General features: G+C 50.9%; 1 protein-coding gene across 1 annotated transcript; it reads right to left on the minus strand.

The window, feature by feature from the left end:
* Window positions 1-12730: 12730 nt before the first annotated feature.
* LOC122043972 lies at window positions 12731-13396 on the minus strand. Its single transcript, XM_042604527.1, has one exon. The coding sequence runs from the start codon at window positions 13394-13396 to the stop codon at window positions 12731-12733; it is 666 nt and encodes a 221-aa protein (XP_042460461.1).
* Between the last annotated feature and the right edge of the window lie 233 nt (window positions 13397-13629).

Raw genomic sequence — 13629 nt, forward strand, 5'->3', positions numbered from 1 at the left:
TACCTTATAAATTATAAACAGTAGCTCACGACCAAAATGGAAAAGAACAAACCATTGGAAGGTCGTAGTGTAATTAAGAATTAGTTTATCTTAACTAAATAATTACACTAGTACACTAAGAGTGTATTGAGTAAGACCATTAGAGGTCGTTTCTTTTATACTGACTTTATAAAGAAACAAAGACCTCAGTTATTATGGAAGTGTGTGCTCTTAATCCTAATATAATAACAAGCACATATATTTGATATTTATTTCTTTAATTTATCAATGGGTGAGATTTAGTTTGATAAATCAATAAGCCCAATAAGTTGGGAAATGATATCACTTATAGTGTATGTTGTTGATTATAGAAGGAAACTGTGTCCTAGTAATCTAGGTTGATAATGTCCCCAAGATGAGCTCATAAGGATTGTAATGTAAAACCTTGCAGGTGGACTCAGTCCAACATGATGATAAGGTTGAGTGGTACTATTCTTGGATTAAGATATTAATTAAATGAGTTGTCAGTAACTCACTTAATTAGTGGACATTCGACATCTTAAACACAGGGAGACTAACACACTCATAATAAGAAGGAGCCCAAAAATATAATTTGGGATTGGTATGGTAGTTTAATAATAGTTCTCTAGTGGAATGAATTATTATTGATTAAATTAAGTTGTGTGTTCGGGGCGAACACGGGATGCTTAATTTTATCGGGAGACCAAAATCAATTTCTCCTCTCGGTCTCTATCGTAGCCTCTTATTCATAGAGTATTATACCCACCTATACCCACCTTCATACCCATGATGTAGGGGCCGACCAAGCTAGCTTGTGGTTCAAGCTAGGGTCGGCCAAGCCTTGGTTCATGGGTGGCCGACCCCATTAAATTTAAAAGAATTTTAATTTTAAAATTTTCTTATGTGAAAGATATAATTTAATTGGAGAGATTAAAAATTAAAATATCTCTTTTTAAAAGGATCTACAAAAGATTAAAGAAAGAGATTAGATCTCTTTCCTTATTTGTAGATTGGAAAGATATTTTATTTTTTCTCTTTGTAAATCATTCACATGTTGAAAAATTAAAATTATAGAAATTTTTTTTTATCAACCATGAAGGGATTTTAAAGGGAAATTTTATTTTTAAAATTTCCGAAGACAAATAAGGAATTTTTAATTGTTGATTAAAAATTGTCTTGTTTGATCTCCTTGAGGTGGCCGGCCATTACAAGGTTAATTGGGAAATTTTATTTTATTTTTCTCAATTAATTCATGTCAAGGAAAGTTAAGAAAATTTTATTATAATTAAATTTCCTTATTTGCCAAAGCTAAGGAATATAAAAGAGGGGGTTGGGGTGCATTCATGACACACAACTTTTATTATTCTTCTCCCTCTCTTCTTCCTTGGTGTGGCCGGCCCCTTCAAGTTCTCTCTTCTCCTTGTTGTGGCCGAACCTTTTCTTCCTCTAGGAGATCAAGTGGTGGCCGGATTCAAGCTTGGAGAAGAAGGAGAGAAAGCTTTATCCCTTGGAGCATTGGTGGTGTTTTCTCTTCATCCTTGGAGGAGCTATTGACTTGGCCGAACCTTGCAAGGAGGAGAAGAAGGTGTATTGGTGGTTTCTCATCTCGGAAGATCGTTGCCCACACAACGTCCGAGGTTAGAAGAGGAATACGGTAGAAGATCAAGAGGTCTTTCTAAAAGGTATAACTAGTATTTTTCCTTTCCGCATCATACTAGTTATTTTTGGAAATAATACCAAATACAAGAGGCATGCGATTCTAGTATTTCGAATTTATTTTCGATGTTGTGTTCTTTTGTTTTTCTTTTTCCTTGTGATTTGATTGTTCTTTTCGGTTGACCTAAAGTTATTTAAGGAAATTAAATATTAGCTTTCCTTAAAAGACTTTATCTAGTCGGTGGTGGTTGCTCCCATATCCAAGAAGGCCATGTGCCTCGCCACGTCAGAACTGGAAGCCAATTTTGGAAATTAATATTTAATAGAATTAATAACCTAGGTGATTTGGATCGAAAGTGTTAAGTTCCGCAGGGGATCCAAGTCTAAACCTAAAAGAACAAATAGATTAAACTTTGGATCAAACGTGTTAAGTTCCGCAGGCGATCCAAGTTTAATTTAAAAGAACATATGGTAGCTAGGAAAAGGTTCAGACCTTTGTACAAAATTTTTGTACAGTGGAACCATTAGGTTTTCCGAGTAGCAACCAACATGATTCCGCATAGACCCCGTTCGGCCGGTCGGTCCCCCCTCTCCGGTTGGTCGTTTGACCTTTGACCTCCACGTGGCGTTGACTCCCCTCAAAGTGGGTCCCATGTCCGTACCGTCAGATCACTTGTCTCCCCTTCAAGTGTAGTCGAAGGAGGTGATTAGTCCGACTGACTGGACGCCGTAGCGCCGAGCGGCGCATCCATGAAACCATCCTCCGCTCGGCCCGTGTGGAGGTGGATACGGCCTCAGTCAATGCCAACATTCCTCAGATGTCGACGGTTTACAGTCGCCGGTCGGAGGGTTTATAGTCGCCGGTCCGACTCTCGATTTTTAACTTTGGAGCTCGACGGTATTCCGCTCGGAGGGTTTATAGTCGCCGGTCCGACTTTTGATTTTTAACGTCGGAGCTCGACGGTATTCCGCTCGGAGGGTTTATAGTCGCCGGCTCGACTCTCGATATTTAACTTCGGAGCTCGACGGTCTTCCGCTCGGAGGGTGTATAGTCGCCGGCTCGACTCTCGATTTTTAACGTCGGAGCTCGACGGTCTTCCGCTCGGAGGGTTTATAGTCGCCGGCGCGACTCTCGATTTGTAACGTCGAAGCTCGACGGTCTTCCGCTCGGAGGGTTTATAGTCGCCGACGCGACTCTCGATTTTTAACGTCGGAGCTCGACGGTTCTTCCGACCGGAGGGTTTATAGTCGCCGGTGTGACTCTCGATATTTAACGTCGGAGCTCGACGGTCTTCCGCTTGGAGGGTTTATAGTCGCCAGCTCGACTCTCGATTTTTAACGTCGGAGCTCGACGGTCTTCCGCTCGGAGGGTTTATAGTCGTCGGCTCGACTCTCGATTTTTAACGTCGGAGCTCGACGGTCTTCCGCTCGGAGAGTTTATAGTCGCCGGCGCGACTCTCGGTTTTTAACGTCGAAGCTCAACGGTATTCCGCTCAGAGGGTTTATAGTCGCCGGTGCGACTCTCGATTTTTAACGTCGAAGCTCGACGGTATTCTGCTCGGAGGGTTTATAGTCGCCGGCTCGTCTCTTGATTTTTAATGTCGGAGCTCGATGGTCATCCGCTCGGAGGGTTTATAGTCGCCGGCTCGACTCTCGATTTTTAACGTTGGAGCTCAACGGTTCTTCCGACAGGAGGGTTTATAGTCGCCGGTGCTACTCTCGATATTTAACGTCGGAGCTCGACGGTCTTCCGCTCGGAGGGTTTATAGTCGCCGGCGCGACTCTCGATTTTTAACGTTGGAGCTCGACGGTCTTCCGCTCGGAGGGTTTAAAGTCGCCAGCTCGACTCTCGATTTTTAACGTCGGAGCTCGACGGTCTTCCGCTCGGAGGGTTTATAGTCGCCGGCTCGACTCTCGATTTTTAACGTCAGAGCTCGACGGTTCTTCCGACGGAGGTTTATAATCGCCCGGTGCGACTCGATATTCTGCCGAGCTCGGCGGTCTTCGCTCGGAGGTTTATAGTCGTCGGTGCGACTCTCGATTTTAACGTCGGAGCTCGGCGGTCTTCCTTCGGAGGGTTTATAGTCGCCGGCTCGACTCTCGATATTTAACGTCGGAGCTCGACGGTCTTCCGCTCGGAGGGTTTATAGTCGCCGGCTCGACTCTCGATTTTTAACATCGGAGCTCGACGGTCTTCCGCTCGGAGGGTTTATAGTCGCCGGCGCGACTCTCAATTTTTAACGTCGGAGCTTGACGGTCTTCCGCTCGGAGGGTTTATAGTCGCCGGCGCGACTCTCGATTTTTAACGTCGGAGCTCGACGGTTCTTCCGACCGGAGGGTTTATAGTCGCCGGTGCGACTCTCGATATTTAACGTCGGAGCTCGACGGTCTTCCGCTCGGAGGGTTTATAGTCGCCGGCGCGACTCTCGATTTTTAACGTCGGAGCTCGACGGTCTTCCGGCCGGAGGGTTTATAGTCGCCGGCGTGACTCTTGATATTTAACGTCGGAGCTCGACGGTCTTTCGCTCGGAGGGTTTATAGTCACCGGCGCGACCCTCTATTTTTAACGTCGGAGCTCGACGGTCTTCCGCTTGGAGGGTTTATAGTCGCCGGCACGACTCTCGATTTTTAACGTCGGAGCTCGACGGTTCTTCAGACCGGAGGGTTTATAGTCGCCGGCGCGACTCTCAATATTTAACGTCGGAGCTCGACGGTCTTCCGGCCGGAGGGTTTATAGTCGCCGGCGTGACTCTCGATATTTAACGTCGGAGCTCGACGATCTTCCGCTCGGAGGGTTTATAGTCGCCGACTCAACTCTCGATATTTAACGTCGGAGCTCGACGGTCTTCCGCTCGGAGGGTTTATAGTCGTCGGCTCGACTCTCGATATTTAACGTCGGAGCTCGACGGTCTTCCGGCCAGAGGGTTTATAGTTGCCGGCGCGACTCTCGATTTTTAACGTCGGAGCTCGACGGTCTTCCGGCCGGAGGGTTTATAGTCGCCGGCGCGACTCTCGATTTTTAACGTCGGAGCTCGATGGTCTTCCACTCGGAGGATTTATAGTCGCCGGCTCGACTCTCAATTTTTAACGTCGGAGCTCGACGGTCTTCAAGGTTAATTTCAACACGGATGATATACGCCCTGCCGATCGACACGGGGTCTTCGTGTAGTTATCCGTTCGGCGAATATTGCCAAATGCATTTTATCACTTTGCTTCCTGCATTAAAAGGACACAGGCGACCATACATAAAATGAAATACATCGGCGCACCTCTCACCCAGCTCGGTACGGCTGGAGATGATTTGCGCTCCACGGGTGATCCAGCTATCGTCCGTCTTCACTCTCCAAATAATAGGCACCCGAGCGGAGCTTTTCGATGACTTTGAAGGGTCATGGAATGGTCTCGGGATCACACGGCAAGTGGTGCTTCCCTTTGAATGCCGACCGGATCTTTATCTCGGCCCCATGCTGAAATGTTCTCCGCTCGGCCTGCTGATGCTGGCGTCGCCTGCTGCTCTAGGCGCTCGGCTTGCGCCTTTTGTTTCTGCCACTCCACGAGCTTAGCTGCTCTTGCCTCAATTAGAGCGTCGAGCTCCTCCTGGGAGAGCATTACGGTGTGAGGTCGTCCAGCTTCATCCATCTCTTCCGCTCGGATGCAGGTGCATTCCCAAAGACGGCGCCAATTTGATCCTGTCCGAACGCTGAATCGATGGACGCTGGGCACGTGGCGCTCTCCCAGGTGATGATGTGGATCTCCAACCGGCCGTAGGGAGCTCCGGCGAACCTGCAAGGAAGTCGGGCCGGGAAGGGGTTCCCGGCGACGACCCTCCGACGCTCAAGTCAGGCAAGAGGAAACTATGAAGTGACTCTGAATATCAGAGAATGCGTACGTCCGGCGAGGTCTGGGGGCTCTTATATAGAGCTGCGAAGAGGCTTATGCACATATACCAAGGCGAACACGTGTCCTCTTACCACACCTCAGTATGGGCTTGTTAGAGGAGCTTGCCTGACACCATACTGCTACAGTCCGAGCACCTCTCTGATGGGATGGCAGAACCTTCTATCGTAAGGTTCTACGTATGGCTTGGTCGTTGGACATGCCTGTTGTCAGAATATGTTCCCTGATGTTTCCCCTGTCCTTTTGTCTCTTCTGTCCCTGCGCCGAGCGTCCAGCCGCTCGGCAGGCTCATCACGTCCGACCGGGGAAGATGCCCGGTCGCGTGCTCGGCTAAGACTTCCTTCACAGCATTGCTGCTTTATGCCTCGGCCGACCCGATGGACGCTCGGCCCAGCTATGTTCACCATGAGCGTCGGAAACCCGAGTCCGCGTCGGGTTGTCTTTGATTCCCCATAGACCCCGTTCGGCCAGTCGGTCCCCCCTCTCCGGTCGGCCGTTTGACCTTTGACCTCCACGTGGCGTTGACTCCCCTTAAAGTGGGTCCCATGTCCGTACCGCTGGATCAGTTCACTGTCCCGATTGGCCATCCTTCCAAACCACATGGCAACTTTCGTTGGGTCCCCAACCTCCACTGCCCCGTTATAAGAGCACTCCGGCCTACTTACATGCTACCTCCATGTTGGCCGGTCAGAAGTTCAACATTCACAAGTTGCTGGAGGAAGGGGTCCTGGCACTCTTCGGCCTTAGCCCGATCAACCCATCCGAGCCGGTCAACTTAGGTAAACTATTCACCCGCTTCTTTTCCTTTTGTCTAACTGTTTTCTTTCTTTATTTTGCAGCCGACATCATGATGAGGGCACACTTGGTTGGGCAATCGAAGCAAAGTAGTGGTCGAAGTTTTGGCTGAGTGCGGATTCCGACCAGACGATCTTCCAGAGCAGACACCCACCGAGTGCGGGCTTGTTTTCACTCAAGAGGTCGGTGGGGAGTCGGGTCATGTGCCAATCGAAGGGGCGGCGATTGGTGCGCCGATCACAGAACTTCTGGCCACTCAGTCAACTCCAGAAGAGGGCTCACTATCGGAGACGCCGCTTGAGAATACGCGCAAGAGGCGCCGATTAGAGAAAACTGCTCGTTCAGCTTCCTCAGGGGCAAGGATCGCCGATCGGACTGGCATTCCAGGGCTAGATGTGCCAGAGGCCGCCAATGTCTCCTCCGATTTGACACCCTCCGACCCTCTTGTCGCCTCTCCAATCACCAACTTGTCGTCGTCATCAGGTCAGGGTCGTCTCTTAAGGTCAAGCATTCAACCCGTGCCCTCTTCTTCCCGCACCGGCCGGTCAGCTTCCTCTCACTCAGCCCCGCCCGGTCGAAGACGCGTCAATGCCACCCTCCATCTTCCTACCGAAGAGCTTTCGAAACCGGGGGGTTTGGCGGGTCAGACTGAGCACCGGATCATCATTCGAGGTCACCTGGCAGAAGTGTGGGAGGATGCACGCGCCCGAGCGACGGCTGCGCCCCCGGGCGTGCTAGCGGATAGCCACACTAGGCAACTCACCGGCGTGAGTTTTTCTTTCAGCTCTTGCACTAGTCTGACCTCGTCTCTGATCTACTCCAGGTTCTTGTTTCTGCAGTTTTGGGTGGACGGCCTGGCGATGTGCCAGAGGCTTTCTTTTGTGGAGGATGAGCTGAAACGGCTGAAGGAGGCTCCGGCCCAGTCGGGGACCACTCACGGTCTGAATGACACTCAGGTGGCTCAACTGCAGGCCGACTTGGCCAAGAGTGAAGAGTTGCTAACCGCCAAACGGGGTAAGAGCACCGAGCAGACCGGGTACATCGACCGATTCAAAAAAGAGATCACTACCTTCGAGAGCAAAATCACGCTCGCCACCACCCGCAAGCAAAGGGTCGTTGATGATCTAGAGAAGAAGAATGTGGAGGCCCGAGCTCTCGAGCAGAAGCTGAAATAGACAGAAGACGAGCTGAAGAAGGCAGAGGACCTCCTGGTGTCCGAGCGGCAAACCCGTGAGTTTGAAGAAGCCCCTTTAAGGAGCCAGCTGTCTGATAAGGATGCCAATCTCGCGGTGGTGAAGGCGGACCTAGAGAGCGCCCGATCGGCCCTAGAGGCGCATAAAGAAAGCGAGCAGAGCCGCTTCGAGGAGATGAAGGTGGTCTACATCCGATCTGACACCTTCGTTGACAAGTTCGTTGCCCGGGTTCTTAGACTCTTCGGCTGCATCGTGGACAACATCTTTGATCAACTCAAGAAAAAGGGACACCTGCTTGCCGATCTACCCGACACTATCATTGACCGTGATCAGCTCAATGACTTTATCCCTGACGATGCTCTGGCATATTTGGAATGAACCCTTAAGAACCTTTCCTTTTGCTCGCGTTACTATGTAATCTTTGAACTGTACTTTTGTTTGTCCTGTAAGTACCCAATCGGCAGAAACTTTAAGGCACAAATCGGGTTTGCTTCATATTCGACATCTTTCTCCATTTTTACGGTGGCTTTTGAATATGACAAGGCGATCGTCTAGACCCATACATATCCGACCGACGATTTAGGTGCAATTTTGATGAGCGGGGGTTTAAGGTCGCCGCTCGACCGTCAATGACGCGAGGGTTTAAGGTCGTCGCTCGACCGCTGATGACGCGAGGGGTTTAAGGTCGCCGCTCGACCGTCGATCACGTGAGGGTTTAAGGTCGCCGCGAGGGTTTAAGGTCGCCGCTCCACCGCCAATGACGCGAGGGTTTAAGGTCGCCGCTCGACCGCTGATGACGCGAAGGTTTAAGGTCACCGCTCGACCGCCGATGATGCGAGGGTTTAAGGTCGTCGCTCGACCACCGATGACGCGAGGGTTTAAAGTCGCCGCTCGACCGTTGATGACGCGAGGGTTTAAGGTCGTCGCTCGATCACCAATGACGCATTGGTTAGACGGGGACTTGAGGAAACTCTGAGTTGTTTTCTTCCTGCATTCAACAAGGATATATAAATGAAGGGATACATGAATTCATTCGTGCACCTCTTCACCTAGCCTTATAGGGTTGGAGGTGGTTCGCACTCCACGGTCGATCCAGCTTTCTTCCCTCCGTGTCTTCTAAATAGTAGGCGCCTGAGCGTAGCTTTTCCAACACCTTGAATGGGCCTACCCATGGAGCTTCCAACTTCTTGACATCGCCGACTGGCTTGACCTTCTTCCATACTAAATCGCCCGGCTGAAAAGATCTAGGGATTACCTGTCGATTATAGTTTTGCCGCATCCTTTGTCTATACTCTGTCAGTCGGGCGGCTGTCTTATCACGAACCTCATCGACCATGTTGAGTTCCATCAGCCTCTGATCCTCATTTTCTTCGTCGTAATACAACACCCGATCAGACTCGACTCCGATTTCAACTGGGACTATCGCTTCCCCACCGTATACCAGATGAAACGGAGTGACACCAGTTCCCTTTTTGGGTGTCGTACGCAGCGCCCATAATATACTGGGCAGCTCATCCACCCAACTACCTCCCATGTGATCGAGTCGGACGCACAGTATTCTGAGAATCTCTCGGTTGGTAACCTCTTCTTGTCCATTTCTTTGGGGGTAGGCCGCGGAGGTGAAGGCTTGCTATATGTCATAGCCCTCGCACCATTCTTTCAGCTCTTGGTCGGTGAACTGTCTTCCATTATCCGAAATAAGCCGGCGTGGAATGCCGAACCGGCATATGATGTTCTGCCATATGAACTTCTTGACCATACTCTCTGTTATCCTTGCTAGCGGCTCGACTTCCACCCATTTGGAGAAGTAATCCACAGCTACCAGCAAGAACTTTCTTTGACCAGTCCCCATAGGAAAAGGGCCGACTATGTTCATACCCCATTGGTCAAACGAGCAGGTCACAGTGGATGCCTTCATCTCTGTGGTCGATCGGGGTGTCAAACTGTGATACCTTTGGCAGGACAAGCAGGTGGCCACTGCTTGGTTTGCATCTTCCTGGAGCTTGGGCCAGAAATATCCTGCCAGGATGACTTTCCTAGCCAATGATCGCCCGTCTGAATGTCCCCCGCAGGAGCCTTGATGCACCTCTTGGAGGATGTATTCGGCGTCTTCCAAGCCCACACATTTAAGCAGAGGGCGGGAGAATACCCTTTTGTATAGTTGCTCGCCTACCAGTGTGAACCGGGTGGCTCGCCTCCTTAAACGCCGATCGACGTCGTGATTTCCAGTCGGAACTCCCGATTAGAGGAACTTCACGATGGGTGCCCTCCAATCCTCCGGAAATGGTATTCCTCCTGCTCGGTCCACGTGTGCCACTGGGGAGACCTGCTTAATTGGACAATTGGTGACGATCGGCGTTAGTGCACTAGCCAACTTTGCCAGTCCATCTACCATCTGGTTCTCCGATCGGGGAATCTTGCGTACGATGACCTCTTGGAAGCTCGCCTGGAGCCTCTCAAAGGCCTCCGCATATAGCCTGAGTTGAGCACTATTGATCTCGAACGTCCCGCTCAACTGCTGCGCGGGCAACTACGAATCTGAATGTATGAGTACCTTGCTGGCCCCGATGTGTCGAGCAGCTTGCAGACTAGCTATGAGCGCTTCGTACTCGGCTTCGTTGTTGGTGGCCCGGTGATCCAGCCGAATGGATAACTGCGCCCGGTCCTCACTAGGAGAGATGAGTAATATACCGATCCCACTTCCTTGGCGAGCTGACGAACCATCCACGTACACCTTCCATGAGGACTCAGGTTCCAGATTTTGTACTTCCGCGATGAAGTCCGCCAAGGCCTGTGGCTCTATGGCAGACCGAGGTTGATACTGGATGTCAAATTCACTGAGCTCAGTAGTCTATTTGATTAGCCGGCCAAATGCTTCAGGGTTGAGCAGAACTCGACCCAAGGCACTGTTGGTCATCACAATTATGGAGTGGGCCAGGAAATAAGGTCGGAGCCTTCAGCAGTGAGGATCAACGCATAAGCGAGCTTTTCAAGACCAGTGTAACGTAACTCGGCATCTTTCAATATGTGGCTCAAAAAATACACCGGTTGCTGTTCTCCCCCCTCTTGCATAACTAACGTCAATCTGATCGCATACTCAGTGGATGATAGATAAATCCAAAGCGGCTCCCTGACAGTTGGCTTGGCCAGGATGGGCAGGGAGCTGAGATATTATTTGAGCTCCTCGAAGGCCCGATCACACTCGTTGTCCCATTGGAACTTGGTCGCTCGTCGTAATATCTTAAAGAACGGCAGGCTCCAGTCGGATGACATGGAGATGAACCTTGATAGGGTTGTGATTCTTCCGGTCAGCCTCTGCACTTCCTCCAGATTGTGGGGCGGTGGCATGTTCTGGATCGCGTTTACTTTGTCGGGGTTCGCCTCAATTCCTCGCTCGGTGACGATGTAGCCCAAAAAATGCCCGCTCTTAGCACCGAACAGACACTTGGTCGGGTTAAGCTTGATCCCGTAAGTCCTCAGCGTCCGGCAGGTTTCTTCTATGTCTGCATAGAGGTCAACCGATCGGAGAGATTAATGAGGATGTCGTCGACACATACCTCCAAATTTCGCCCGATCTATTTTTGGAACACTTTGTTCATCATCCTCTGATAGGTGGCGCCAGCGTTCTTTAGCTCGAATGGCATGACCTTGTAGCAGAAAGCCCCATTAGCAGTGACGAAGCTGTCCTTCTTCTGATCTTCACACGCGAATGACACCTAGTGGTAGCCTTGATAGGCATCAAGCATGCAGATTAACTCGCATCCGGCTGTCGAGTCCACCATCTAGTTGATCCGTGGTAAGGGGTAGGAATCCTTGGGACATGCCTTGTTTAAGTCTCTGAAGTCGATGCATACTCGCCATTTATTACCTGGCTTGGAGACCAACACTACGTTGGCGAGCCAGGTCGGAAATTGAATCTCCCTGATGTGTCCGGCCTCTAGTAGCTTGTCAATCTCGCCCCGGATGATCACATCTTGCTCGACACTGAAGTCACGCTTCCTTTGCTAGACTGGTCGAGCGTCTGGCCGAATGTGCAATTCATGTTGTGCCACGCTTGGGTCGACTCCAGGCAGTTCGTGTGTCGACCAGGCGAATACGTCGTGGTTCCTTCGCAGGTAGGCGATCAGCTCCTCCTTTCGTTGGTCTGGCAGATCGGAGGCTATGAAAGTAGTAGCTTCTGATCTGGTCGGGTGTATCTAAATCTCCTCCTTGTCATCGTACACCAGCGTGGGCGTCTTTTCCTTGATGACATTCACTTCCAACCTTGGGCATTTCCTGGCGACTTTAGCTTCCTCCTTGACCATTTCAACGTAGCAACGCCGGGCCACCACCTGGTCCCTCGAACCTCGCCCACCAGCTTCCCAACAGGGAATTTAATTTTTTTAGCAATAGGTTGACACCACTGCCCGAAACTCGTTGAGGGTCGGTCGACCTAATATCACGTTGTACGCTGAGGGTGCATCCACTATAATGAAATTCGTGGTGCGCGTCCTAACCAGTGGCTCTTTTCCGAGTGAGATGGCTAGCCTCGCTTGCCCGATCGGCAAGACTTCGTTGCCGGTGAAACCGTATAGCGGAGTGGCCATGGGCAGGAGCTCGGCCCGATCAATTTGTAATAAATCAAATACTTGCTTAAAAATAATATTTACCGAACTTCCCGTGTCGACGAAAGTCCAACGGATGGTGTAGTTGGAGATTACCGCCTTGATGATCAGCGCGTCATCATGAGGGACCTCCACTCCCTCCAAGTCCTTGGGGCCGAAACTGATCTCTGGCCCTTCCGCCTTCTCCTTGCTGCAACCCACCGCGTAAATTGATAATTGCCGAGCGTGGCTCTTCCGAGCTCGGTTGGAGTTTCCTCCAGTCGGGCCACCTGAGATCATTCCGATTTCTTTGTGGGAGACATTTCTTCTATTTTCTTCCTCTCGTGTAGGGTGCCTATTCCGATCGGCGGAAACGCGAGTAGGGCTTCGATCTCGCCGATGATGCCCTTGTTGGCCGCACGCCTTCCGACCATCGGTCCTTTGCCCGATTCTGCGTTCGGAATGCTGCTCTAGGGTGGGCGACCGGTGTTAGTATTCCCTCAGCTTTGGTCGGTGCACATTAGGGTCGCCACAGCACTCCCAGGTGTTGTGCGTTCCTGACTGGTGGAATTTACAGAACATTAGGGTCCATTTTTTGCTCTTCTTCTACAGATTGGCCTCCATATGCACTACATGCGTCCTTGGCTCGAGATACTGTTGTACTCTTGTGGCCCGAGGTCCGCGCGGGGGTTGGTGGTTGCTGGGCGCCCTTCGTTCAGATGACGCGTGGGGCTCGGCGGGTGCTTCTTTTCTGCGGGTTGCCTGTGCTTCCTCCACATTGATATATTTCGTGGCATTCTTCTGTAGATGGGCGAAATCTCGTGGTGGCCTGCAAATGAGTGACCGAAAGAATTCACCTTCTATGAGTCCCTGGGTGAAAGCGTTCACTAGTACATCCGGGGAGACTGCTGGTATATCCATCGCCACCTGGTTAAAGCGCTGGATATAGGTCCTGAGCGTTTCTCGAGGACCTTGCTTCAGCGAGAACAAGTTGACGCTTCTCTTCTGATGTCGGCGACTGCTCGTAAAATGGTGCAGGAAGGCAGCCCGAAAATCCTTGAAGCTACGGATGGACCCGACCGGCAGTCTAGTGAACCATCGCTGAGCAGGCCCCGATAGGGTTGTCAAGAAGACCCTACACTTCACCCCATCGGTGCATTGGTGCAGTGTGGCCGCGTTGTCGAACTTGGCCAGGTGATCGTCTAGGTCAGCACTCCTATTGTACTCCCCGATTACCAACGGGGTGTAATGACGAGGTAGGGGATCCTCCATAATTCCTCGCGAAAATTGATTGTTGACCCGTTCGGGCGAACATCGTCTCGTGGCGCTTTTCCCTTCCTAGCATCCCTCTCGGGCGCCTCATCAGACGAGGAGCCCCGGTCTCGACGGGCTCGACCTCCTTCCTCCGAGGGCGTCCGGAACAACGCTCGGTGGAAGGGGATCGACGCGTTGGGTGCTAGTCCGAATGTGTCCGATTTTTTGCGAATTTCCTTGTCGGCCACGGA

The sequence above is a fragment of the Zingiber officinale genome, chromosome 2A (assembly GCF_018446385.1).
Source record: "Zingiber officinale cultivar Zhangliang chromosome 2A, Zo_v1.1, whole genome shotgun sequence".
Taxonomy (NCBI): Eukaryota; Viridiplantae; Streptophyta; class Magnoliopsida; order Zingiberales; family Zingiberaceae; genus Zingiber; species Zingiber officinale.

What these genes read in the sequence shown, in the direction of transcription:
- LOC122043972 (XM_042604527.1), bottom strand. Translation starts at nt 13,396, where the DNA reads ATGGAGGATCCCCTACCTCGTCATTACACCCCGTTGGTAATCGGGGAG.